The sequence below is a fragment of the Aethalodelphis obliquidens genome, unplaced genomic scaffold (assembly GCF_003676395.1).
Source record: "Aethalodelphis obliquidens isolate GAN/ISIS:26980383/991018 unplaced genomic scaffold, ASM367639v1 scaffold41, whole genome shotgun sequence".
In the NCBI taxonomy this organism is placed as follows: domain Eukaryota; kingdom Metazoa; phylum Chordata; class Mammalia; order Artiodactyla; family Delphinidae; genus Aethalodelphis; species Aethalodelphis obliquidens.
Window position 1 is genome coordinate 14,936,380 of NW_020837985.1, and position 27,202 is coordinate 14,963,581.

General features: G+C 46.4%; 1 protein-coding gene across 19 annotated transcripts in view; it reads right to left on the minus strand.

Moving 5' to 3' along the window:
* PTK2 (protein tyrosine kinase 2) overlaps positions 1–27,202 on the minus strand; it is a 253,726-nt gene that overhangs the window by 38,669 nt on the left and 187,855 nt on the right. For 17 of the 19 annotated variants that reach the window (XM_027077987.1, XM_027077989.1, XM_027077982.1 and 14 more), the window contains 6 exons: positions 24,491–24,575; positions 20,142–20,242; positions 18,394–18,509; positions 17,442–17,542; positions 14,514–14,603; positions 11,745–11,949 (listed from right to left, as the gene is read on the minus strand). In XM_027077987.1, coding sequence (XP_026933788.1) covers positions 11,745–11,949; positions 14,514–14,603; positions 17,442–17,542; positions 18,394–18,509; positions 20,142–20,242; positions 24,491–24,575 — 698 coding nt within the window. Of the gene's footprint in view, positions 1–2,801; positions 2,827–9,140; positions 9,263–11,744; positions 11,950–14,513; positions 14,604–17,441; positions 17,543–18,393; positions 18,510–20,141; positions 20,243–24,490; positions 24,576–27,202 lie in introns of those variants that run through there. The other 2 variants (XM_027077994.1, XM_027077995.1) reach the window with 2 other exon arrangements.

Sequence of the window (27,202 nt, forward strand, 5' to 3'; positions counted from 1 at the left end):
CAGCAAGCCCTTACTACAGATGGGAGTTTTGTTTTGTTTTGTTTTTTAAGGAAAGGGAACGTTTCCCTCCATGACCACATTAGCACTTTAAAGAAAAGCCACCCCCTCCTCAAAATATGATCTCGTTCTTCTTCTCACTCCGTCTAGACGGCCATGGCTGAGTGAACAGCACAACACTTTAACAACAGTGCAGGCTCCGGCGGCACCCTTGAGGCGGGCCAGATGCACGCTGAGCCAGCGCTGTTGGGAACCTGGCCCCAGGTCCCACGATTCACAGGTCAAGTGCGTGCGACAGCCTGTTTGCTTGGCCTTTGCCCACAATGGGCTGAGAGCTGCCGCTTTCCACGCGCCCAGAACTAGCACAGACCCCGGACCACAGTCTGCCTTAGTGATGACAGGAGAGCGAAGCCACCATCAGCCGAGCACGTGCACTGGCTGGTGAGGAAGACCGGTCACCACCTCCCCATGCCTCACAGGGGACGGGTGCAGGCTGCCGGGAGGGTGGCCGCTGGGAGCAGGGGTTCAGACAGACCCCTGGCCTGAGAGAGGGCTGCCTCCGATTAGGAGCTTCTCAGCGCCCCGCTCTCAATCACCTGGCCCTCAAAACAAGTAACAGACTCCAAGTCAGAATTTCCAAAAATTGCGTAGTTTTAAACAACTGAAAAGTCCATAACAATCAGGAAAAAAATCAAGTAAAAAAAATCATCCTTATTTCTAACTTCTTCAAATCATTAAAACAAAGGCAAGCTATGAGGAGGCCAAGCGTGACGGGTTCTTTAAGGCAATGGGACTTATTTTAAATAGGTCTCACGAACGCAATTTATTTCACATGGGCTGTTTTGTGAACTGGGCCACCCTGACCTGAAGGTTACTGCTCCCCACAAACACCTCCAGATAGGTCATGGGAGGGCCCTTGCATAAGGAGACCCTCTTGGGCTCCACCTGCCCTGACCCTCCGCCCACACTCACTGTCCTCTGACCCACTGATTCACTGTCTGAAGCCTCCCTCTCGGCCCTTCATCACCTGCTACCACTGAACATGGAACGCAGGGGTAACCGGGAAGCGAGTTCCTCAGTATCATACCAAAAACTAACATGTCAAAACGCTGTGGAGAAAGCATAACTTGTTGCTCACAGTAGTGCAGAACATAAATAACTCCTGGAGTATCTGTTTTTACGATGGGAAGGCTCTTCCATAGATGGTGTAAGAGTGCCCATGGAGACAGTTCTGAACTTTCCTCTTTACAGCTGCTGAGGAACCCAGAGCAAAACACTGGAATGTGCAGAGTGTCAAGGAGGTCAAATTTAAACATATTTTCCCAAAGTCCAAGTATTTTTAGTAGCAATACATTCTGTTTGAAAGCTTTTAGCTGCCTAATGTGAACTGGCAATGAGCCCTCATGCTTCTTCCTGGGATGGTGGTTTCTAAGTCTCAAACTCACCACAGAAAAAACTATAAGAGCTCATAAGACTTTTCATTTAACAAACGTTAGAACATGTAAGAATCATTCTTTGTTTATCCACGAGCCCCATCTAGGAAGAGAACTGGGAAGAGGGGAAAGGAGTATTTATTTAACGTTAGTTTTATTTTTTATCACTACTTCCCTCACTTTAGGAGAAAAAGTCATCAAAGTAATCAATTCACACAGTAAAGGACAAAAAAACTTGCAAGCACGCGTTGACCCTTCCCGGCCTGTGGCACTCCCTGTGGAACCTGGTCTCCCGGGCTCCGCAAGCTGATGGAGAGGGCTCATTAAATTTCCGTTCTGGAGCAACAAGATGTGATCTTACTTCTAAGGTATTTTCATGGAGAGCAATAAAGTGGTCTAATAGTGTCTTCATTTCCAGTACCAAGCTAAGATTCAGAAGAAAATCTCCAACATGGACAAGATTTAGAGTAGACAGGGGCGATCAGTCCAAGTGGGTGACCCGCTGTTCCCGCTGTCCCAGCAGAAAGGGCACCAGCTATGAGCAGCACCTTCTGAGCTGGGCAGCTGGGCCCATTTCAACTTGTGTCCTCCTTCATAAATGAGAATGATACTGCCTGTCCTATCCACTGTTAGGATGGAGAAATAAAGTAGGTGAAAAAAACCAGTAAGACTTTTAAGTAAATGCTATCTAGTTCTGTACTTTTACCTGCCTTATTTTTTTTAAATGTATTTCATTTCTGTAGCATTTTTTCCTGAGAATGATTATAGTAATACTATTCTTTTCTTCGAAACTACATTTCTTCTATGCTTGAAAAACTTTTTTAAAAAAGATTGGACTTTGATCACCTAAACATAATAATTTTATGATGACATCACAAAATTTGCTTTGGACAGAAAATCAGTCTGGATTCATAGCTACTTAGGCTAATTTGAAAAACATCCAGAGAAAGAGCAGCAAGAAACTGGATGAACAAAAAAGCCACGAGGGAAATGGCTTGTTCTGGCAAGTTCATGGGAATGCCAGCTTTGAAACACGATCTCTTCTAAGTACCCAACATCGCCTCACCACAAAGGAATGGAGCTGACCCTTCAACAACCCCCCTTGGTATCTTTGTAGAAAACAAGGCTTGAGACAAAGCTGGGACGGCACCTCTGCAGTGGGCAGTGACCAGTGTTGCAGCACACGCCTCCCTCCTTCTTCTCTTATAAACACGCACAGCAGACCGAACATACCGCTTCACGAATACAAAACTGCATCTCTCTTCACTTATTACGTATCTCAAACTGCAGGAAATAACGCACTTCTGTTTGGTTATGGTGTTACACATCTCAAAATTATTTGAAAAAAAGTTATTTCTACTAAAATCTTACTTTAGAACGGTGACCTCTTTGTATTTCTGGCAAGTTCGAGAAGCTCCTATTTGACCAATCCTCTTGCAGACAGCAACTATGGACTAGGACAGAAGAAACAGCCCTGTGACAGCACAAAGCAGTTAGGCTCTGGAGGAAGCTGCCACTGGGAGGAAAGGAACGGCACTGGGTGAGTCCCCAGTTTAATGGCCACTAGCCAGAAAGACAGCCCCCGTCTTACTGGTTTGAAGAGCCAGAGGACTGAATTTGGGTCACCACAGCTGGTGGAAAGTGAGGGGGGAAATCCCAGGAAGAAGAAAGCCACGGAGGGGTACCTCAAATTCTGAGTATAAATTCTGCCTGAATCACTAGCTGACCCCTGTACTATGCACATACAGGGCAGGCTCCAGGCAGCCCAGCTGAGGCTGAACTTAGCTGAATCGGGATTCGAGCTCACAGAATGGAGGGAGTTTGCAATGTGAGACCTGCCAAGTTAGCTGCCTGCTAAAACCAACCAACCAACCAACCAACCAACCAACCAACCACTCTTCAGAGGAATAATACTGAATCCAGAGTTTCTGCAACCTATCAGTCACAATGTCCACAACATAATCTAAAATCACTTGATGTACAAATAAACATTAAAATGTAATCCATTTTCAAGAGGAAAAGAAATCTAAAGGAAGCTGACTCCAATGGTGACTCAGAAGTTGTAATTAGCAAGCAAGGACTTTGAAGAGCTATTATTATATTCAAAGACATAAAGGAAAATTTGGTCATAGTTAATGAAAAGATAGGAAACACCAGCAGAGAAACTAAAGGTATAAAAAAGAGCCAAATGAAAATTCCTAATGAAAAATAAAATATCTGAAATAAAATCTCCACAGGATTGGACGATCAGTGGGATGGAGATGAGAGAAGAGTCAGGAAAATTGAAGATAAATCAATAAAAATTATCCAATCTGAAGAACTTAGAGAAAAAAGACTGGGGGAAAACAGAAAAAGAACAGAGCCCCTGGAACCTGAAGGACACTATCAAAAGATTTAACATACATGGAACTGGAGTTTTAGAAGAGAGAAAATGGAGCGGAAAAAATATCTGAAGAAATAATGGTCAAGGACATACATTTACAGATTCAAGAGGTTCAGTGAAGCCCAAATATGATCAATACAACAAAAACCACACCCAAGCACATCCTCGTTATAAACTGCTGAAAACCAAAGATAAAATCATGGAAGAAGCCAGAAAAAATGACACTTTACATACAGAAGAGTAATAATTTAAAAGGCCAGTGACTTCTCATTAGAAATAACAGAGGCCAGAAGATAACGAAAGAAAGCTTTAAGGTGCTGAAAGAAAGAAAGAAAAAAAAGAAAAAGAAAAATGCTGTCAACTCAGAGTTCTATATCCAGTGTAATGAAGTTCAATTCATTTTCAGATTAAAAAAAAAAAAAAACCCAAAACTAATCAACAGGCCCACACCACAAGAAATGTTAAAGAAGTTCTTCAGACAGATGGGAAAACCAAATGGAAGAAAGATCTTTAGGGAAGAATAAAGAGCACTGTATGGGGTTAAATATAAAAGATTTTCCCCTTACTTTCCTAAGAATACTATTAAAAACATAAAGTGTAATCTTATTTTATGAGGTTACTGTCATATATGAATATAATACACACGACATCTAGAACAAAAAGGACTAAGGTGGTGGTAAATGAAGTTTCCACATTTTAAGTGAAATACAATTATTAACTCTAAGTAGATGGTGCAAAGTTAAAGATGTATAATGTAATACTTGAGGCAATCACCAAAAATATAATGCAAAAGGTATTTCTAAAATGCAAATTTGGGGAGTTGAGAGGAAGAGGTACAGAAGGTAAGCCAGTGGCTTCTCAGCGCCAAACTCTCTTCACTGAGAACCGACCCGCTGCCACGGGGGCTGCTGCTCCCTCCCATCTAAGCTCAGGTGCCCAGAGACTGGGCTGAGACGGAGCCAGCGCTGCTTCGCTCGTTCCCTGCATCAACCTTGGCGCCATGTCCCTCTGTAATCTGAAGAGGGATGGGCCACCTACAGCCTCTGCTCCTTCACTGTCCAGAGGGGAGGACAGACATTCATGTCTACTCCACTCTTCCCCCATGTTTTCAGGGATAATAACCCTGGAGACAAAATTTAGGGAAGGGGAATGAAGAACAACTAGAGAGAGAAGGAAAATGGTGCCAGAAACAGGACTGAAGGGAAGGAATTACAGCAGCTACCGGATGAGTCTGAGGATTTCACTGTGGGTTCTGAGGGCAACCTTCAAATAGTAAATATGTGAATTACAGCTGAAGTGTGAACTTCATCTAGTCAAAGTCCTCTCTTACAAATAAGACAAGGGAGGGGAAGTGAGCAGAGCGTGGGGAGGTACAGGGGGTGGAGGCAGCCAGCAACCCATTCAGTGGGGGGCGGCATACGGTGGTAAAGAGACCGAGAAAAGCAGTGGTCCTGGACTTCGGAGAAAAGGGCCCAGGGTCTTGGATCCACCCTTTGTTAGCTGCACAATCCGGGCAAGTCATAGAGTTTTTCTGAGCCTCAAGTTCCTGAAGTGAAAAGGGCAACAGTATCTCACCCTTAAGAATTATTGTGAAATCAGTAAGGTAATCACGTGAAAATGACCTGTGAAGCCATGTAAGTATAAAGGACTAATTTTTATGAAATTTAAGTTTAAATCTCGCTGGAAATTTGTTTACTTCACATAAAACCAAATTCTGGAGGTGAAGCTAAAGTAGAGATGCACCTGTAAAGGTCTGAACATCTGTGTGCAGGGGGGGGGGGGCGTCCAACGAAGGGCAAGAGCTACCCGCAGGTAAGAAACAGTTATGACATAAATTTTAGTGGAAACAATTTAAATTTTACATTAAATTCCCATGGAATTTAGATTTACTATTTACTTTTTATTACCGGGAAGACTAAGGTCCCAAACCAAACAAACATTTTAAGATGTAAATACAGGGGTAACTGAGAAACAGGTTACTCATCTAGATGACACCAAGACCCAACAGGACGGCAGTGAGAAGGAAAATGTCGACATGATGACTAAGGAGGAATTTAGACACCACCTTTGAAAGGAATTTGGGGAGCAGATACAAAACCACTTTAAAAGCACAGCGAAGAAGCACAAGTAACCTCATGTTATTAATCAAATCTAGAGTTTTTAATCTAGAGTTCACATTTTAAGATAAATGAAGAATCAAAAAGGACTCAAAAAAAAAAAACCTGTACAAGATGTCCATAAGACATCTACAAAATGTCAAAAAGATGTGCCTTGCATTTTGGTATCTGGATAATAATAGCTACCCTTTTTACATTTGAAGAACCAGTTTTTTTTTTTAAACAGTAACTGATCACTTTCTGTACCTAAGACCTCCAGGTCCCTTGCGGATCTTCAGAAAAAGCTTTGTTTCTACTGCTACTACCAGAGCAGCCACAAGTGTGTGTACCCACCACGAGCATGAAAACTAAATGCATTTTAGATGATTTTATTTAATCCTGAAAACTAGAGGACAGGTAGGATTTGTGATTCTGCTCTCCCAGGGAGGCTAAGTCACTCACCCAAGGTCAACTTAGGTCAAAGAGATTTCTCAACGGCCAGCTTTGTATGATAAAGTTAAGAAGCAAACACGACGATATCAGGTTATAATAACAAGCAAACAACATCCACAACTCCCCCCAGACCCAAGCTGGAGACAAGGCTACGTATTACGGGTACAGGACGAGTACACAGCAGGCAAGTGCGGACACCGGCCGACGCACACTGGCGTGGCTTGTACCCCTCGAGAGACTCAGCCTCGCCGAAAACTTCCACAACTGCTTGCCACTAACTCTGGGCTTACAGAGGGCCACAGCAGCCAAATGCAATACACACTCAAGATGTGACAGCAAAACACTGATAACACGTGGAAACTATGTCACCCATCAAAACCCTTGGGTGGGGGCCTCTGTGCCGAAGCCAGAGACACTGCCATTCTGTTGGGGGACTTTCTCTGGCTGACACTCAAGCAAATGTAAGAGAACCAGCTGCAGGAATTCCTTGTAACAGCATGGTATTTTTCCCTTTTCTTTCTTCTTCTTCTTTTTTAACTGAACAATATTAACAACTTGCCCACTAGTTGAAATCATAATCAGAGCACTGACTAACGTCTAGCCATGGCTCAAACAAAGCGTAGGGCGTGACAGTTGACAGCTTGTGTCCTGGACTCAGATGACCTTGCCTTGAATCCCAGCTCTGTGACCCCAGCACTCAACTGCCTAACCTCAGTTTCCGTTTCCCCATTTGTAAACTGATGATGACAATATTACCTACATCTCCCAGGACCGTGAAGATTCAGATGAAATAATGTGTGAAAGTTCACGGCACAGGTGTGGCAGCAGAAAGCAGTCAGTCAGTGCTGGTTTTCAATGCTGTAATTTCTGAGGTTGATGGCAGAGGATGGAGACTGGCTCCTAGTGAGCATGCTTTTGGTCCAAAGGGCTTCCTAAAGCGCTCAGGGTCAGAGGGCCTTCCAGGCAGACACTTACTAAGTCAGTGACCTTTAGAATAGAAAACCTCAGGTAAATTGTTTACATACCACTTACGTTATGTTTTCTTTCTCTAACCTACCCTTCACATGTGAAAATGGCATGCTTAGAAACAAGGATCGATTTCCAAAGGGTTTAAAAAACTATGGCTGGAGCAACAGGAGCTTTCGTCACTGCTGGAGACACCGCATTGGTGCATCCACTTTGGAAAACAGGCGCTATCAGTACATAAAGCTAAAGCCGCGCCCACCTGCGGACGCCTGAATACGCATCCACCAGACATTCCTGTACACATGCTCACCCAATGACCCTTCTGTTATGTCCCTACAGCAGCAGTCTTGAGAGCCCCAAGATGAAAAGCATCTGAATTTCCACCAATAGTAGAAGGGATAAACTATGGTATATACACAAATGGGACACATACAGCAACGAGAGTGAAGTCCAACTACCTGAGTAACATGGGTGATCTCACACTAAACGCTGAGCAAAATAAACCATGAACAAAAAAGTACACACTGCATTAGAGCGTTTACATGAAGTCCAAAACCAGGCAGAGCCAGTCTATGGTGAGTGGTTATCCCTGGAGGGGGAATAGTAATTGGAAAAGGGGCCTCTCGTGGGTCTCTGGGGTGAAGGCAGTGCTGTTTTCTTGTTCTAGATGCTGGTTACAGGAATGGGCCCAATTTGTGAAAATTCAGTGAGCTGTTTACTTCTTGGCATGTTTATATGTTCACATCTTTGCATGTCAATAAAAAGTTAGAAAAATACAAAAATTAGGGTACAAAATTTAAATCAAAATTTTATTTATTACCCTCATTTGTCTAAAAGGGATTTAATAGGCCACACGTTAACTTAAAATGTTCCCCTGAGATAAAACTGACAATCTTTTCCTATAATGGCACAAACACCTTAATGACACAGAGCACTGCTGGGAAACGCTATCTTTGAACATAAACTCCAAAGGGGCAAATACTCAAGGGGTTTTACTGCGGTCTCCTCGCCACAGTATCTACCAAAGAATTAACTGACTAGCTAGGGATTAAATGACTTTTCATTCAAAAAATATTTAGTGCACTCTTATAACCTGTCAGTCACACAGTATGAAATGCTAGAGCTCATGTTACGAGAAATTTCCTATTGAGGAATTTCTCACACTTGCTACTAGGCTGCCCAGAGGTTAATCTCATTCTCCTCAATGAGGCACATCTATGAATAAGGACACAGGATGGCAGGAGGACAGGTCCTGTGGTCACAGAGACTGACCCATCCCAGTACAACCCTCTGCCTAACAAGAGTCACCGAGAGCCACTTTTCTTAACTTACGATACAGTAGAAACAAGACGTGGTCCAGCCAAAGATGAGTGGAGCCCACAATAAACTGAGTCTATCTGCAGCATTTTCTCTTTAGATAGACAAGGAGAATGGGATTTGGGAACATTTTTAGGTGCCCTGGGGTAAGGGCTATCCAAAATTTATTACTTTGTTAGAATCTTGGATATAATAACCATTTTAAAAAACTCAATAAAGAACGTGTTTGATTACTTGTGATACACTGTTACATATAGGTGTCCAAGCAGCTAGTATATTATAAAGTTACGTTTTATTTGGCTTATTTGGTAGCCATGTTCTACATGTTCCAAATACAAAGTTAAACTCCATTTCTGACTAACACAAAACAGACAGAACAAACTAATGGTCAATAATCTGGACTAATTGTTCACAAGAAAGCGTCTATAAATAGGTACATGATGTTTTTATACGTGTGTGTGTATAAAATAATTATATTTAGTTCTAAGCCTTCACCTGGGACAGTTTTTGGAGCTGCTCCACCTTAATGCAACAGTCCTCCGGCCAGTGTCAGCATGAGTTTTGTGAGAGCTAAGCGTGAACTCAGCAGCTGTCTGGTCCTCACGGGGTCCAGCTCCTGGCCTGGGGTGTGGGCAACACCGAGGTGAGTATGACGATCCCTGTCCTCAAGGAGCTTCAGTCTAGTAGGGGATGAGACGTACTAGACTGTGAGCTCCTCGAGGGCAGGAAAAGTGTTGGGTTCTCTTGCCCAGTGACCAGCACCAGGCCCAGCTACGTGGTGCTCAGTGTTTGTGGAGCTGACTGGACCGGGATGTGGCCATCTGCGGCCCACAGGGCGGGCACGGCCAGAAGCAGCAAGAGTTCTGGACAGCCCACGGGCGGAGCAGGGAAAGAGGCTGAGGAAGACAGTAGGGCTGATTTCAGCAGGTGCAGAGGAGGCCTTCCTGGCGGAGGCGTGTGGTCAGTTTGGCCACAGTGTGAGAAAGGGATGGAAAGACACTGGCCGTAACTCAAGGAGCCTTAAGTGCTACTCTGGAAGCCTCAAACTAACACCGGGGGTGCCAGGAACCCACTGAAAGTTGTCTTGAGCAAGGGAGTTACTCTCCCACTTCGACATGTTTGGTAAGACTGACTGATGAAGTATGCGGGCCGGGGGCGGGGTGGCGAGGAGACCTGGGAGGAGGGAGTGGGTCTGAAGACCCTGAGGTGAGGATGCTCCGGCTGGCCAGCTGGCACAGGCGGGCGAGGAGTTACTGATGGCTCCCAGAGGCAGGTGGAGACAAAGGCCCCACTGTAACCTACACAAGCTGAGGGGCAAGAGGCAGGCAAGAGGAGACGGTAACGGCTTTGCTTCAGGATAAACACGATGTCCTCCAACTGAAGACACAGGTCTGGGACTTGTGGGAAAAGGCAGGACTGAAGCTAAAGACAGACGGAGGTGGGGAGCGAAGCCACAGGAACAGTTAAGACAACCAACCAAGGAGAAGTACTGAGCGGAGGGGAGGAGGCTGCGGAGAGAAGCCGGCGGATACCCAGAGTAAGGGGGAAGAACGCGCCGGGGAGGCGGGCAGGTGGAACTGGTATCAGAGGGGGGGTTTCATGGACAGAATGTATCAGATTCTGAGCAACGGTCAAGGAGGAACAAAAAAATGTATGAGCAAAACACGAAATGAAGCATGTTCGAAAACCAGCTCCAACAGGGACAGCAGGTATAACTAAGCTGCATGAGAATTAAGAACCTGGAGAGCTCCAGCCTGAAGAAAGCTGTCTTGAAAGACCTGAGGGGCCGGCCGTCACGCGCGAGGCCCCGGAAGCGGGCCCGGAGGGGGAGCGTCAGGGGTGTCACCGTGCGGCCAATGGTGCCGACCCCCACCTCCTCGGCCGGACTTCAGACGCTGGGGGCAGGACTGTGTTTTGCTCACTGCTGGGCCAACAGAACCTAGCTTAGAACAAAGGAGACACTTAGCAAAACAGCTGCTGACTGGACAAATCTCTCCCACTTCTCACTAAGGCCCTGCTCCTTCCCAGAAACATTCTCTTTGGAGGAAACTCGTCAGCCGGGCAGGTGGCGCTGCCGGAGGGGAGGGGAGGCTGAGAGGGTTCAAGCGCTGGGGGATAGGGGTGGGCTAGAGGAGCTGCCGGGGGCTTTTGGACCCTGACATTTGGTAATTTTTATGAAAAATGACGAGAATATAGCAAATAACAAAACTCAAATAAAATCAGGGGAGTACTCCAAACATGAAACAGCACATTAAACCATGGCGTTGGCTGGTTGGTTATGTATTATACTAAAATATCTTGTTGATTAAAGTATTAAGTCTCAATCTAGACTTTAGTTCGACAAGTGTTTACTGAGCACTGACCAGGTGCTGGTCCTAAGCTCTGCCCCAGGCCTCCAGAAATGAGCAAGACGGGATGAGGGCCACCTGTCGAGGCCTCTGAGTCTGGCCAGTAGCAGGTCAGCTCTGCGCAGACCCTGTGGGGCCGCCCAGCACACTAAGAAGTCCGTGTGTTCCTGCCAGGGGACTGGGGGCAGCTGGAGGTTTGGGTCTAATGGCGTCTGGCACGAAGTAGGAGTCACAAGACGGCAGCTGAACAGGTAACGTGGATGCTGAGCTGTAACAACAGAGCGCTGAAGAGGTACCATAGGAGGGGCTAGCTCTTTGGGGGTGGGGCAGATGAGGCAGGCTTCCTGCAGGAGGCAACCCTGAGCTGGGCTCCAAAGACTGAAGAGAAGCGCCCTGCGGGCAAGCGGGGGAAGGCAGAAGCGCCGGGTGCCTCTGGAGCAGAGGAAGGGATGGTGTGAGGCGAGACTGGGGAGTGGGCGGGGACTAGACCACGCAGAGCCTGTGGGCTGTGCCACGTTGGTCAGCAGTCAGGGCAGAGACACCTGATCACAATTTGAAGTTTATTAAGACCTGAAGACATAATCTTCTTAAGGCTCTAACAATGTATAAATAAATACAAATCCATAAAGAAGTAATTACGTTTGCCCAAGAAACAGGTTTGCCGTACTGATAAAAGGACCTGCCAGGGAGAAGCAGTGGAGGCCTGCCCGCCCCGCCCCCGGCCCCGCCCCAGCCCCGCCCCCCATCCTACCTGAGCTGAGCTTTGAGCTCAGTGAAGCGGGGCCGCCGGCTGGGGTCGTAGGCCCAGCACTTGGTCATGAGGCTGTAGAGGGTGGGAGGGCAGTTCGGAGGCATGGGCAACCTCTCCCCGTTCTCAATGCGACCAATCACATCATTGTTCTTCACGCCTTGAAAGGGCTTCACACCGTGCATCAGTATCTCCCACATACACACACCTGCGAGGCGGGGACGAAAACACAATGGTAAACTTAGCAGCAGGAGTGCGATTCCCACGTTTCAGGAATAACTTCATAGTTCGTACGACAGAACCTCCTGTGTGATTACGGGCACATCAGCCAAATAGAGCCGCGTTCAGTTAGCTCTGTTATCAAGTAAGAACAGGAATACTAATTTAGTATGATGCGAATAATGAAACAGTATTATCAAGAAAAAACCCATTACTTTTCTAAGAGGTTTATTTCTCTAAAAAATTCTCCATTAGAAAATGGCCCACCAGCTACAGTGATATTTCATAGCATAGTTTAGTGAACCAATTCAAAAAAAAGCTGAATGCTTTTTAGATTTTAGATTTTAGATTTCCCTCCACTTTAGTCCAACCTGCTTATCATCACAGCAGCTGGCTTGAAGCTTAACAAAGAAAACCCTGCAACTTAAGTCTTATGCTTTCAGAATACTCAGATTCCTCTACAGGTTCCCATCACTTGGCACTCTGGCCACTCAGACCTGCACCTGAACACACTCCTTCGTGACTCGGCTTGTGCTGAATTCTAGATTCGATGCCTTTCATTTTCTTCTCCACCAGTTCTCTTCTTCCAGGTCCCTTTGTGAGTTTCCTGTGCTGCCTGCCCTGCCCCCTGGGAAGCTCCCGTCTAACCCACAGCAAGCGTGCCCCATACACCGGGTCCTGGGGGCAGAGGGGCTGTGACTGTCTTTCTGTATCTTCAGCACCTAAGATGCTGTGTGCCTCAGAGGAGGAAGGCATATACCATTATGCCATTATATCACATTAATGTGAGTTAGATCTGAAATTAGCCAAAAGTCCAACAACTTCAAAGTAAAGAGTATATGACAAAAATAATGCCTTAGTTCTGCTTTTCTCACCAGAAATTATGACAACATCATGAGTAATAACAACACTGGGTATCATTTCTCGAGACCTTCATATGTCTCTGGCACCTTTCCTTGAAGTTTACACTATCTTTAATTCTCACACCTTACATTTCTTTAAAAACTGTATTTTATCAAATCTGAGGTGCCATGATTATAAGAGACACTATTATTTCATCCAAAAAGGGGGGGATATGCTGCCCACTAAGTTGTAATGTGATCCTTTGTTACCTCTTAGAATTATTTTATTCTTACCAAAGAGCGGTTTTAAACTCATTCGGACAAGAAAATAGCACCAATATGAACAAAACAGTCTACATGCGTGTAGGTGAGGACCCACATGACTAACACACCCCCGACTAACACCAACTGTGAAATGCCACTGATTGGTGACAAATCCTACTTCCAGAAATGTGAAAAAAAGGCATCTTAGACCCTTTGAAATGTGAAGTCCTCTTGAGAGGACAAGTAACCTGCTCTATGGGTCACAAAGCTGACAGGTGAGGTCTTGGGATCTGAAGCCAATTGGACTCCAGTGCCTTCTCCAATCATGTCACACCACTTCCTGTTTTACTGAATTCCTTCCTTTACCTCATATCAGTTAGGGCACTAAATGGTTACTGAAAGTCAACAGCAAGGAAGCAGAAGAAAAAATGAGAACACGTACTTCATGTACGTAAAGTTATTTTTATTTACAGGAAAAAGAAGGTGCACAAACTTAACAGGGCATCTCCTGGGAAGCAGTTTAAAATCCGGCAGAGAAAATATGCACACAGGACTATTCACAAGATCTACACGTGAGTGTCTGGACACAGAGAGGAAACGCTGGGAAAGCAGAGAAAGGGAGTCTATGCCTGGACGGCACACCTGCTACCTGGGGCTTCATGGCAGAGCGGATATTCCAGGTGAATGAAGAAACTCTTTCCAACCTCTTCCTGAAGGTTAAAAAGAGTTTCAACCGGAGGAGAAGGTGTCAGGATGAGGTGTCCAGAAAGAAGGAGTAACACCAGGAAAGTGGGGCGGGGATGGAGTGTCATCCACACCAAAAAGGTGAGTGATTTAAAAATCCGGATAAGGTAGTAGAAGTTAAGTACTGCAGAGTGAACGACAGCCACACTCTCGCTCCACTGGGGGCTCTGCAAGAATGCAGCGCAGGAGGACGACGACAGGGACGGACTTGGAGCAGGAAGGAGGGGACACAGTGGACACCAGAGCAGCAGCAGCTACAGAACATGAAGGGTCACGCTTCCAAGACTTGAGACAAGTCAGGAAGGGGTCAGATTCCAGAACAGAGATGAAGGGCAATCTTAGACATGCTGGATCTGGGGGCCGTCGCAGAACCGCACGGACAGGTTAACCATTTACGTCACTCACATAAAAGGAATGTCTGAGGCCGTGGAGACAGGAGAGAAGGGAGGACACAGCACCTCCCTGAGAGAGAGGCAGGCGGAGTGAGAAGGGGCTAGGGGCAGGACCTTGGGCCCCGCGGGCCCCGCCTGGGCGCACGGCACACGCCCATGTCTAAGGAACCGGGGAGGGCGCAGGCGAGCAGTGAGGGAGGCCAGGCAAGGGAAGGCAAACCAACCTACAGACTCTGACAACACACAGAGCTCAATCCCTCTCAGAGAATATGTGAACTGTAATTCTAACACGAAAGTTTTCAAATACTCACCAAACATCCATACGTCACTAGCTGAGGTAAAACGGCGAAAATTGATTGACTCTGGAGCCATCCATTTAATAGGCAATTTTCCTTTGGAAGCTAGAAGATTAATTTTAGAAAGTAAAACTTCCCTGTCACCTGCTCAGGAATCTAACAGAGCTAGCTGAGATTTTTAGTACCAAAATCTTTGGGAGAACTGCCTTGCACTCCCTGACGCTGGGTCATCTGGGGGTGACAGAGGAGAGGCAGGGAGCAGGGGAGGAGGGCGGCCCGGTTACCGGGAGGCATCAGCTCCCAGCTCAGTTGTGCCGGCTTCATCTACAGGCTGGAGGCCTGGCTTTAGAAATGGCCTGGTAGCCACACACAGTCAATTCTCATTCACGGTAGTTACTCTATAAGGTCGCTTTGAACACCGAACCACTGCTCCCGGGAGAAATGTGTACATACATATCCGTACCTCACACAGATTATAACCGTAAGTCCTACAAACTTATCCTGGTAGGTTCTGACTTCTTTGGAAAATGAGGTATGGATGTGCTGCTGACCTGCCTGAGGCCCTGCTCCCCGCCCCCCGGCCCCGCACGCAGGGGCCACAGCTGGGGTTCCAGCCTGCCCGACTGGCCCAGAGCCAGAGGTGCTGCCCCCCACTCGCTGTCCACCAGCCCAAACGGACACTTTGTCGCTGCCCTGGGCACACCCATGCCTGACTATGAAGGCATCGGAGTGTGGATTCCGCAAGTTACATGTCTCAGCAAGCACACGAGCGTGCAAACACAGAATCCACAAAGTGTGAGGACGGACTGTGCCACCACCAGGACGTGAAGGGCGGGAGGGCGACAGAGCACAAAGGACACTCTCCGAAAGCCTGGCACTGGCTCTCTTCAGAGGCCTAAGATCCTTCCTCTGTGCCACCTCCCTCAACATTCTTTCACCAGATACCAGCCCTCAGGGAGTCCTAATTCCAAAAGGCAGAAACAGTTTCTCAAATCCAGCGGAAGTGAGAGGGTGTGGCAGGGGGAGGGGCGGGGGGAGGAGGGGCTGCCGGCGCCAGGCGGGGACAGGCCCTGATCCAGAGGGCCCGGAGCAGGGTGCTAGGGTGCCGGGCTCTCTTCTATAAGCAAGGGTGCTCTCAAGACTTTTAATCGGAAGACAATTACATTTGTTTCATTAATTTTCTTCCACTGAACTTCATGCACCTTCATGACAACCGAGGTCAAAGCCTCTGATTCCCTCACAACAAATGACTCTCCAGCTGCGCTCCAGGCGAGGAACCCTAACCCCGAGGGGCTGTTCTCCTGAAGCCTGGCAGGATCTAGGCTTAGTGACCTCTCTGAGATAACAATGTGTGAACTCGTCAGTTGCCCACGTGAAGTGCTGTCTAGATGATGTAGAGTCTTGGCCACCGTGCTGTCTGGAGTTTAGCCCTTTAGTGGAATTCTAGGGTTTGGACTAGTCAGGATGTGAGGTAATAGGAAATGTATTTTAAAACAGTGGAAAGGTGGCTTGGTCGTTTTTAAATTAAATGACTACATAATCAAAATGAATAAACAACCAGACTTTTCCTTCCACATAAAAAGGATCAGGCTGTAGTATACAGAAAGCATTTGGACGGAGAACTGCCATCAGCTACAGTATAAAATGAAAAAGACTAATTCTGTACGTAAGATTAGGGCTCATCTTGCGACAATACGAAAATCAAACTGAGCAAGAAACTGGCCTTTGTAAAATGGTGGTAATAACTAGAAAATATACTAAAAGCGTAATATGGACGTATAATCCAAACCTTAGCTGAAGTACCAGGAATATGAAAATTAGAACCAAGTCAATCTGATTCCAAGATTGGGAAAACTGAAGAAAAAATCCCTTCAGCTAGAGTCCAGCTCCAAAGCTAAAGGATCAAAGTCTCTGGAGTCAGCAGACTGCAGATCTGTAAGTCCGGCGGCGTGCACTGAGCCAGGGCACCCACCACTCTGCGGGGAGGTTACCAGCTGTGTCTACGAAGTGGAGGACATCCCGGCTGATTCCAGCTGTTGGCTGCTAGAAATAAAGCTACAATGAACAAACACCAGTTTTGTATAAATGTGAGTTTTTATTTCTCTGGGAGAAATGCCTAGGTGTGTAATAGCTAGGTCATATGGGAGGTGCATGTTTAGTTTTCTAAGAATCTGCCAAACTCTTTTCCAGAGCAGCTGTACCATTTTACATCTGCACAAGCAATTTACGTTCTGTGTGTCTGCCAGCATTTTGTGTTGTCACTACCGTTACCTTAGCCATCCTGACAGGTGTGCACGATACCACCCCGTGGGCTCACTCTGCATTTCCCTGGTGGGTAACGTGCTTATGTGCCATCTGAATACCCCCTGCGGTGGAGTCTCTCTTCATATCTTCTGCCCACTTTCTATCTGTGTCCTTTCTTTTTTTACTGCTGAGTTTTGAGAGTTCTATCTGTAGTCTAGACACCGGTCCTTTGTTAGACATGTGGTTGGCAAATACTTCCTCCCACTCTGTAGTTTGTCTTTTCATCCTTCTGCCTGGGTCTTTTGCAGAACAAAACTTTTAAATTTTGATGAGGAAGAAGCTATCAATTTTTCCCTTTTATGTATGTTTTTGGTGTCAAGCCTAAGGACTCTTTGCCTGGCCCTAGATCCGAAAACTTTACTCCTATGTTTTTCCTAGAAGTCTCATAGTTTTATGTCTTATATTTAAGTCTATGATCCATTTGAGTTAATGGCGAGTGAGTTCAGGTTGAGGGTCATTTCTTGGCCAGGGATGACCAACTGCTCCAGCACCTTTGTTGAGAAGGCTGTCTTTCCTCCACGGACCTGACTGTATACCACTGTCAAAAATCAGCTGAGCATATTAGAATGTACCTTTTTCAGAATTAAAAATCATTAAAGCTCCTGAGCCTGTTTCTGATTTGCTGCTCTGACTTCTTACCTTTGTAGTAAGTGCTGTCTTCCATGTATCGGGATAAGCCGAAGTCTCCTAATTTTACACAGTCGTTTGAGGACACCAGAACATTCCGAGCAGCAATGTCCCTGATAAGGAAGAATTTGGGACGATACATTTTAATACAAAGGAAAACCCCCACAAACTCATCTATATTATATAAAAACATACAGGTACTCTGAAAGACAGCTTATATACAATACAAACCAGAGCTTTACTATACACTGAAAAAGAGAGACACTCTTATTACTTTACTTCAAATATATTCCTTTTGGCAGATATTTACTCATTAATATGGTGATTATTACTTTGAATGATGGTGAAGAATATTCTCAAATAATGAAACCACTTATTAGTTTTCATGCAATCATATTGCCGGCTCCATTAACTGATAGACAGTACACGACCAGGGTGTGTAACTCTACGGTTACTAAAAAACCTCATTAATGAAAGTAAAATGATCTTTGGAACACTTGTAAACGATTTTGCTGATGCAGTCCGTTTCAGTGCCGGATAACAAAACTCTAACACAATGCAAGGCAAATAAGTTGTAAGGGCTTTAACTTGTATTCAAATGAGAGACCCAGATTATGAATAGAAATTCTGCAGAAGGCCAACAGATGTCACTCCTGGCGCTATGGTGTCCTGGAAAGTCCCAGGACAATATCTGTTTTAGGTCCATAGTGCCACGTAGAGGCTGTCAGTAGTATTTGTGGAAGGAATAATGGACCTGTTTCATACTCCACGTGAGGAAAAACCCCTCAAATCCATGTGTTCCCACGCCAGGGCACCACACTCGGCTGGGATACGCACAGCAGGACGTTTAGTGCCATCCGTGTACGAGAGTTGGGGGAACGAAAGGTCTCAGGGCACAGTGAGAACCTCTCCCCACCTCCTTCCTGCTCAGAGGCAGCTCACCAGCTTCACACCTGGGTCTCACCTGTGCACAAATCTTTTGCTCTCTAGGTACGCAAGGGCTGTGCTAAGCTGATAGGCATAGAGGATCAGAGATGCTAGATCCAAACTGTATTTCCTTACTTGCAGAAATGACCTCAGCTTTTTGAACAGTGACCAAAAAAGAAAAAAGAGAAAGAGTTAGTGTCAGAGACTAAAAATCAACAGCAGAAGAGCTATATTCAAAAACAATGCTGATCATTTCCAAATGCATTTTTATGAGAATGGCTTCAATTCTACCCTAATAAAAAAAGCATAATGAAAGAAACATATCAGCTCAGAAATTATGGTTAATCATTCTTTACTTGAGATCCAATTGCAAAATTGGAATCTTCATGATTCTAGACACATTTCTGAAAAAATACAGAAAGATGCTTCCAGGGAATGAATAAAGGCACAGTATAAAATACTGCCAGATAATGAGAGCTGGAGAACAAAAAGCTCCAGTTACCGTTAAAACAAGCCTCCTCCACAGCCATGGTCAGTCCACCTCCCTCAGACCTCCCCATGCCCCAGGCAGACCTGAGCACAAGGGGGTGAAAAGGAAGGGGAGGCAAGAGGTTCTCCCTCTGCCCCCAGGAGGTTCTGGGTGAAGAAGGATAAAACGGTCCCGTGTTGGGTATTTACGCACTAGGCTTACTGGTCCTTACTACCGCTATCATGACTAATTCAGCTAAATGCTAATAATACAGCAAAGAAGGCTGATGAATTTAACACTCCAATCCTACAAAATCTCCTACACGAAGGAGAAATATTGATGATTTAAGCCAGAAGAATTAGCAAACTCTCCAAAAACAAAAGCAGAAAAATAATGTGAACCAAAAAAATCCGTAAACACTCCATTTTATTTGGCAAGGCATGGTAGAGGAAGGAAAGACACCGGAGAGGCCCTCAGATATTTCACTCGCCAACTCTGTTACCCAAGCTGAAGAGGACAGCAGTGGGAGGCGCCAGGCAGTGGCCTGTCCTCGGAAGGCAGGGCTGACGCCGTCACGAAGAGGATGACGGGCCCAAAGCACCCTCGGGTTCCTGATAACAGAAAACCCCAATTTTCATTAAAAGCAAGACTGTTTGGTGTCCTTCAAAGACGAAGTAACGTGTATAATGTGTCAGAAGGTTAAACTACTAGGTTTCAGTGCCACAGAGTCATGTGTAGACATCTCGAAAGTTGCCGTGTTTGCCCCAAGCAGGGGCCCACAGAGCAGCCTGGGGACACAAACAGAGGCTGTGTGGCTCAGCAGGCCCGGGTGGGACCAGCGTCCAGGCGGTGGTGATACACCGACTCAAGAGCTTCTGTGATCCAGACAGAGTCAAATAAGGACATCGGCCCACAGTCTGTTACTCACGTTTTAAAAAGAAACTGTGACTAACATGAGTTGGTCTGAAAGACACTGAAAAGTGAATACCCAAAAAGATGAAGCAACTGTTCTGATCTACGTAAATTCACCCTTAATTTACCCAAACTCCACTAACGTTACTTCTTTCACTCTCAAATCCCTGGGCTTGTTCTTCAGACAACAGCAACAGAGAGGGAAAAAAGAACCGCTTGATCACCTGTTGCTTCCAGTCCTGACAAATCCTTTGGATGGGAAGACACTGCTGCCAGCACTGAGTTAGGGGATTACTTGGGAACTTACTGATGCAGACGCTCTACTCATATTCACTAGGGTGTATGTCGCACACTTCCCCGAGGGGGCAGGCGGAGCGGGCGGGAGGCAGAGGTGGGGCAGGTACCTCTCCGAGCGTGCACAGCTCCATGATGATCCAGACGGGGTTCTCTGTGATGACTCCGATCAGCTTCACAATGTGAGGGTGGTCAAACTGACGCATTGTTACTGGGGGAAAACAGTGGTCCACGGTCAGTCTTTTGAAGATATTTCAGTTTCCTTTAGACTAGTTCAAATAAGACTCAAGGCATTTTAATGGGGAACTCCTTGGTAGTCCAGTGGTTAGGACTCGGTGCTTTCCCTGCCAGGGCCCAGGTTCAATCCCTGGTCGGGGAACTAGGATCCCACAAGCTGTGTGGCACAGCCAAAAAGTAAGAATAAAAAAAACTCAAAAAGGCTAATGACGTGGCAACTGGGAATTCAATCCCACCGGTCAGGTCAGCTCACAAGTCGCCATAAAATGGCACAAAAAAAGCAGACCCGTGAGGCACAAGATGCCACTGCAGTGAACTTGTGAGCAACTTTACAGGGGGACCTACGGTGAGAGCTAAGGGTTAAGAAAACCTCCTCTTATTTTCCACAGACAAATCTGACCTGGGGCTAACTTTCTAGGTTTTCCTTTGGAAATCTCATGAAGTTGGAATGTGTGGTTCATTTTCTAAGCAATACCCTTCATGGTAAAAACCACCCCTGATTGGTAAGTTGCTGATGAGGTAGCAAGAGCTCCCCTGAGCGTGGGTGTGGCTGGGTGTCCCCTGCAGAGCCCCAGAGCCCACAGCGGCGGGTTTGTGAGGGCTTCTACTTTGGACCCGGGTGGCTCCTGAGTCCACCATTGTGGCCTCATCCCCTCACAGTACCTGATCACTATCAGGGCTAAGCAAACGAGTTCCCGGACTGCTGTGAGGACTTCCCTACAGGAGAAATGCTGGCCTGCTATTTCCAGTCCTGCACTCCCCTCAAAGAAAGTCTGATGCCAGATATGGCCTGTGGCCGTCACGTGAGTGTGACTGCCTCACTGAGCCCAAGATGACCAAGAGGGCCCTGCACATATACGCACATACCTATGTGTGGGTGTGTATTTTTAAGTGTGTATACATTTCTAACATCTAGTATCAGGGCTAAGAAGCTCACCTGCACAGTACACTGACTAGGATTAGTGAGAAGCAGGACAACCTTCACAGAACTCCAGAACCTCAAAACGGGAAGTGACTTTACATGTGACCCACTGCAGTGGTCCCCAAAGTACCTGGACTTCATAGACTATTGAAATGAAGAAAACTTTTTTAAATTTTGGGGACCAATACAGGGTTGATTTTTGTTTGTTTGTTTGTTTTTGTTTTTGCGGTACGCGGGCCTCTCACTGCTGTGGCCTCTCCCGTTGCAGAGCACAGGCTCCGGACGCGCAGGCTCAGGGGCCATGGCTCACGGGCCCAGCCGCTCTGCGGCATGTGGGATCTTCCCGGGCTGGGGCACGAACCCGCGTCCCCTGCATCAGCGGGCGGACTCTCAACCACTGCGCCACCAGGGAAGCCCTGGGGTTGATTTTTATGATGCCAAGCAAGGACATTAGAATCACAGAAGGAGCAAATATCTTTTAGTATCCATTTTAGTATGGAGCCCAGTGTGGACTGCAACTCAGTGCTGGATACGTCTGGAGTAGACAGGCCTCTCACTGTTTTCACTCTAGACACCCTATAGCCGTCCCTCAGTATCCACAGGGGATTGGTTCCAGAACCCCCAGGGGGAAACCAAAATCTGCAGATGCTCAAGTCCTTCTGAAAGATGGCAGAGTATTTGCACGTAACCTACGCACATCCTCTTTATACTTTAAATCATCTCTAGATTACCTGTAATAGCTAATACAATGTAAACGCTATGTAAATAGATATCAGAGCGCAGCAAATTCAAGTTTTTGCTTTGTGGAACTTTCTGGAATTTTTTTTCCAAATATTTTCAAGCGAAGTTGGTTGAATCTGCAGATGCAGAACTTGCGGATATGGAGGACTGTATATCCTACCAACGCACCCAAGGATTACACTGGCTTCTTGCAAAGTCACCCCACATTCACTTGAGAGAACTGAAACCCTTAAGGTATTTTCTCCCCCTCAAGTTTGCCTACATATTCGAAGAATAGGACCTGGTAGTTAAAAACAAACAAACAAACAAGCAACCCTCCCCACATAAACACCTGGCACAAAATCCGAAACGTATCACTGAGTTTCATCCTGTCAATGCAGTTCATCACTTACGTATAATGGGATATTATCACTGAGTTTCATCCTGTCAATTCAGTTCATCACTTACGTATAATGTGATATTATCACTGAGTTTCATCCTGTCAATTCAGTTCATCACTTACGTATAATGTGATATTATCACTGAGTTTCATCCTGTCAATGCAGTTCATCACTTACGTAGAATGTGATATTTCTGGATAAACATTCAGGAACCCAGTATACTCACTCATTTTCAATTGTCTTACCATCATTTTTGGTTTTATGTTACCCTTTACAGAAGTAATTATTAAAAATACTACACAGTACAGGGCTAAGAGGAGAATCTTGTGGTCACTAGGAAACTCTATCCCTGCTGAACTAAAACCCAATAGGTGTAGCGGTTTGACCTGTTATTCATCCACCCAGGGCAAGGGGCTCAGGCTATAGGGGCGGCTGTTTGCTTTTCACAAACGAAATTTCACTGGAACAGAGTCTTGCTCAGCCCTTTACGTGCTGTCTGTGGCTCTTTCACACCCTGATGGCAGAGCTGAGCAGTTGTGCCGAGAGACCATCTGGCCTGCAGAGCCTAAGATATTTACTATGTGGTCCTTTATAGAAAAAGTTTACTTCCCCTCTTACGTATAGAGCCTGTCAAAGCCCCACAGGATTTTAGGTGTACTACATCCATCACGTTTCTCTGAAATAACAGCCTTTCAAAAAGAGAACAAGGTTAGTTTGAACTGACTACTCCTGTGAAACTCTAAAGTTGATTTCTGTAATGGTGATTCCAAAGCCCTACAGAAATCACGATACAATAACTGTTCATAAAAATTTTAGAGAAGGAGAAGCCGTTTAAAAAATGTGCATTTTTGAAAATATATAATGCACTTTACCACAAAAGGTAAGGCGGACAGGCTGTTAGGTAATGATGGCTGATATATATTCTGTGTTTTCTTGGCCTAGATGCCCTGAAGAAAGAAGTCATCACCAGGCCTTGTCTTGTACTTAAGTCAAAGATCCAGGGACAGGACTAGGACTTGCTGCGACTTAACTGATGAACTCACAATATGACTCATCCATGACTTGTGACTTACTGGACTACTGGGTGGTAAATGTTTCTGAAATTCAATGTACATGTGATGAAGGGCACCAAGACTCATTCACACGACCAGTGGCTACTGAGTGCCTTCTATGAGTTAAGCCCTGTGCTGTCTCTGGGTCTGAGCGGTGAGCAGAAGAGAGACGTTCCTTGCCCCACTGGGGCTTAAAGTCTAGAGGGAGACAGAGACAAGAGTAACTTTTAGACAGTGTGTGCGTGTGCGTGCGCGTGTGTGCGCGTGTGTATGTATATATTTATTTGTTTGTTTGTTTGCTTTGGCTGCACCCGGTCTTAGTTGCAGCATGCGGGATCTTTGTTGTGGCATGCAGGATCTTTTTTTTGCGGCATGAGGACTCCTAGTTGCGGCACGCGTGTGGGATCTAGTTCCCGGATCAGGGATGGAACCCGGGTCCCCTGCACTGGGAGCACAGAGTCTTACCCACTGGACCGCCAGGGAAATCCCTAGACAATGCATATTTAATTATGGACACTTAGGAAGGGAAAGAGCAGGGCCCTGTGACAAAGCCTCCTAAGGAGACACTATTAAAGTATGTGGTCAGAACGGACAAGCCGAACGGAAGCAGGAAGACGACCCAGTTTGAGGGCAGGAGGGAAACAGCCTGATGAGTGCAAACGGGCAGGACCAGATCCTGGCTCTCTGAGGGTCTGCACTCAGGAGAGAGGACCCATCACACACAGCTCTCCACAGCAGCCCCCTCGGGACGAGCAGGGTTTCCTCTCCCGCACTTATCCGCGGGCTCCATCCCGCAGGGACTGTGTCTGTCCCACCCACCTCCAACTCCAGGGCCTGCTGGCATCTCTATATATCTGCCCAATGCCAGGGTGAAGGTGGCTATGGTGCAAGGTACCGGAGGATGAAGGGACAGGAAATCAATCTGCCTTTACATCCCAAACATGACAGCTGACCTGGGAAACTCTGTAGACACGTGCCTCTACAAACACAGATACTAATTGCATGGCAGGGTAATAAATGTAGTTGTCTCATTAAAAGTCAAAACATTATTTTTCTTACATCTTCAGAGACAGTTTGGATTTCACAGAAAGTCAAATGGAGTTCCACAGACATTTCTAGAAACTTACAGGCTTCTTGAAGGAATTTCTCTCTCACGCTGTCCGAAGTACAGTTTTTACATGTTTTAATTGCAACCGCCAAAGCTGGATTCTCCTGTGACGGGGACACATGCAACAAGAGGGTCTCTATGTTAATCAATGGGCATGTTGAGAACAGGCTGTTTATTCTGCAACTCTGGATTCTGGATCAGACAGAACCAGAATTGTACAATCTCAAGAGTGAGAGGAACAGTTAAAATCCTCTGTAGAAAAACCCCAGAAAACAGACGTGCATGTAAAACGCTGCAGGCGATTCGTCTGTTCCACAGACATTTCCTCTCCGTAGTGCCGGGCACTCCTGTAGGGGCTTAGGCTGCACCAGTGAACAAGGGCCGGCGACCCCTGTGCTACTCCAGCTGACATCCCAGAGGAGGATACAGACAAACACGGTGAACGAGACATCCATCGTGGACTGGAGCGGGCTAGAAGGTAACCTCCCCGAGAGGAGAGGAGAAGAGAGGGGATGAGAACAAAGAACTGCTGGAGGGGAGGGGATACCAGGCAGGGGTGGAGAGAGGGGTCAGACCCTGTGGCTTCTACCCTAAGTGAGAGGCCCCCCGGAAGGGGAGGTGAGGAAAGGCGCCACGGAGGCGGGGTGGGGGGGCGCAGGAAGACAGCGGGCTGGGCGTCGGGGAGGGTGAGTTCAGGTTTCTGGTGAGAGAAGGGGGAGATCAGAAGCCCAGCTCTGGACAAGACAGGCTTGAGATGTCGGTGGGACGGCAGCTTGCTGGCACAGAGGCCCATCTGTTAAACGTCTGAGTTTGGGGCCTTCTGAGAGTCACTAGCAACCCAGGACACCTCAATGCAACCACTCTGCTCTGAATGACTTAGTCTGTCCTCTGTAACTACACAGCAAACTTCCAGGACCAGCACCATGAATTCTACCTCTATGTGCATAAGGCTGATTGGTATACCTGAGAAATGACACAAAATGCCCATTTTACAGGAGATCTGAATAACAACAGAAACTTCTGTAAGAACATAAGTCATCATCAATCCTGTCAATTCAACTCAAATATTGAACATGGTGCTTTATTAAGACAGTAAAGAAACACAAGGAAAATACTGCTCTCTAAAAATGCATAGTTTCGAGTGGGTGCTAAGCCTGAGTTTCCACAGGCCGCATGTCTACAAAGGGGTGTACGTGAGCAGACCAGGTGTCTCGGCCATCAGTCCATGGACTAGGCCCGGTGACTAGTGGCCCAAGGCTGCAGAGGCCTGGGGGGTGCCGAGCTGTCAGAGCGGCTGGTCACAGAGACCTGATGCTGGAGAAGAAGATGTCAGTCCACAGCACGCAAGACCAGAACTGAGCACAGGGTTTTCTAAAAGCCTTTAAAAGGGGGCAGATGCGAACACATCTCGGTAACTGCTCACGACACAATTTTCATTACCTTCTTTAAAACACAAGCAGAGTTTAGGGGGACAGAGCAGTTCTTCAATGTTGAATGAAAATGCCACCCTGGTGTCCACGAGGCCGAGGTGAGGGGCAGGTGATGAGGCTCTGAGTTAGTAACAGCTAGCAGACACTCAAAAGATCTTAACAAGTGAGTCTAGAGAAGGACTGCTCTGGGATGAATTAAGAGAAAATAGATTTAAAGCATGGTTTTTAAGACTAGGATAATAATGATGCGAGCGTGCGCAGATGACCAGCGATGCTCAAATTATAAAAATGAACCTGATAACCGGGCCTAAGAAAAAAAGAAAAGTGTGTGCTGGGAGCCTTCAGATACGCCTCGTGCCCATGACTCTGAGAATGAGGGCTGCCCTGCCGCCCCGTGCGCCGCCCCTGCACCCGGCCCAGTCCCCCTCTGCTCGCTTCTCCTCGTCGTCCTCCTTCCCCGCTCAGCTCCACCTGGGGTCCCTGCACTGGAGCTCCGCCCTGTCTGGCACACTCCCCACGGGGAGCTCAGGGACTGCCCCTCCTTGTTCACGTGTCAGCGTCTCACGGGAAGAGGGCCCTGACCTCCCCAAGCCCAGGCTTTGTTTTTCTCGGAGCACAGATTCCCCACTTGATACTCAGTGTGTTTGCCTTTGCCGGTCCCCTCGTGCCTCAGATAGAATTTAAGGGCTGTGAGAGCAGGAACCCTGACTGTTTTGTTCATTACAACGTCCCCACCACCAAGCTGCCACCTGGGGGACGACTGACAAATAACTGCTAAAAGAATTCACTGAATCTCAAATAACGTAACCAGTGCTGGGTTCTTGCCCATGAAATCTATGCTGAGTTACATTTGACCAATTATTAAGAATCCCTGATAAAATATTACATCTTACAGAACACTAAAGAGCATAATCTGGAAAAAGGATTTTTAACGGAAACCTAGAGGAATGAATTGGCTATAAAATTAGATTCCCAAATGAAAAACAAAATAATCAAGCATTCACATACGATGTGTATCAGAAAGACATTCAACAAAAAAGGTGAGCACTGATATTTTCCTGGAGGCTGGGATTCACTCAACAAATACTTAGTAAACACTATGGATATTGAAAAAAAATCTTCTCTTGTATTTTTACAACTAAAATGCATTACTTATAAGTGATTGAAATAAAGTCTATCAGCCCTGCTGTTAGCTGTGTGATCCTGGTAAGTCCCTGTACTCCAGGAACTTCAGAATGCTTGCTTATTAAGGATTCTAGAGGTGTAAGGAAGCTCAGAGACCACTGGGTTCAAGTCCAATA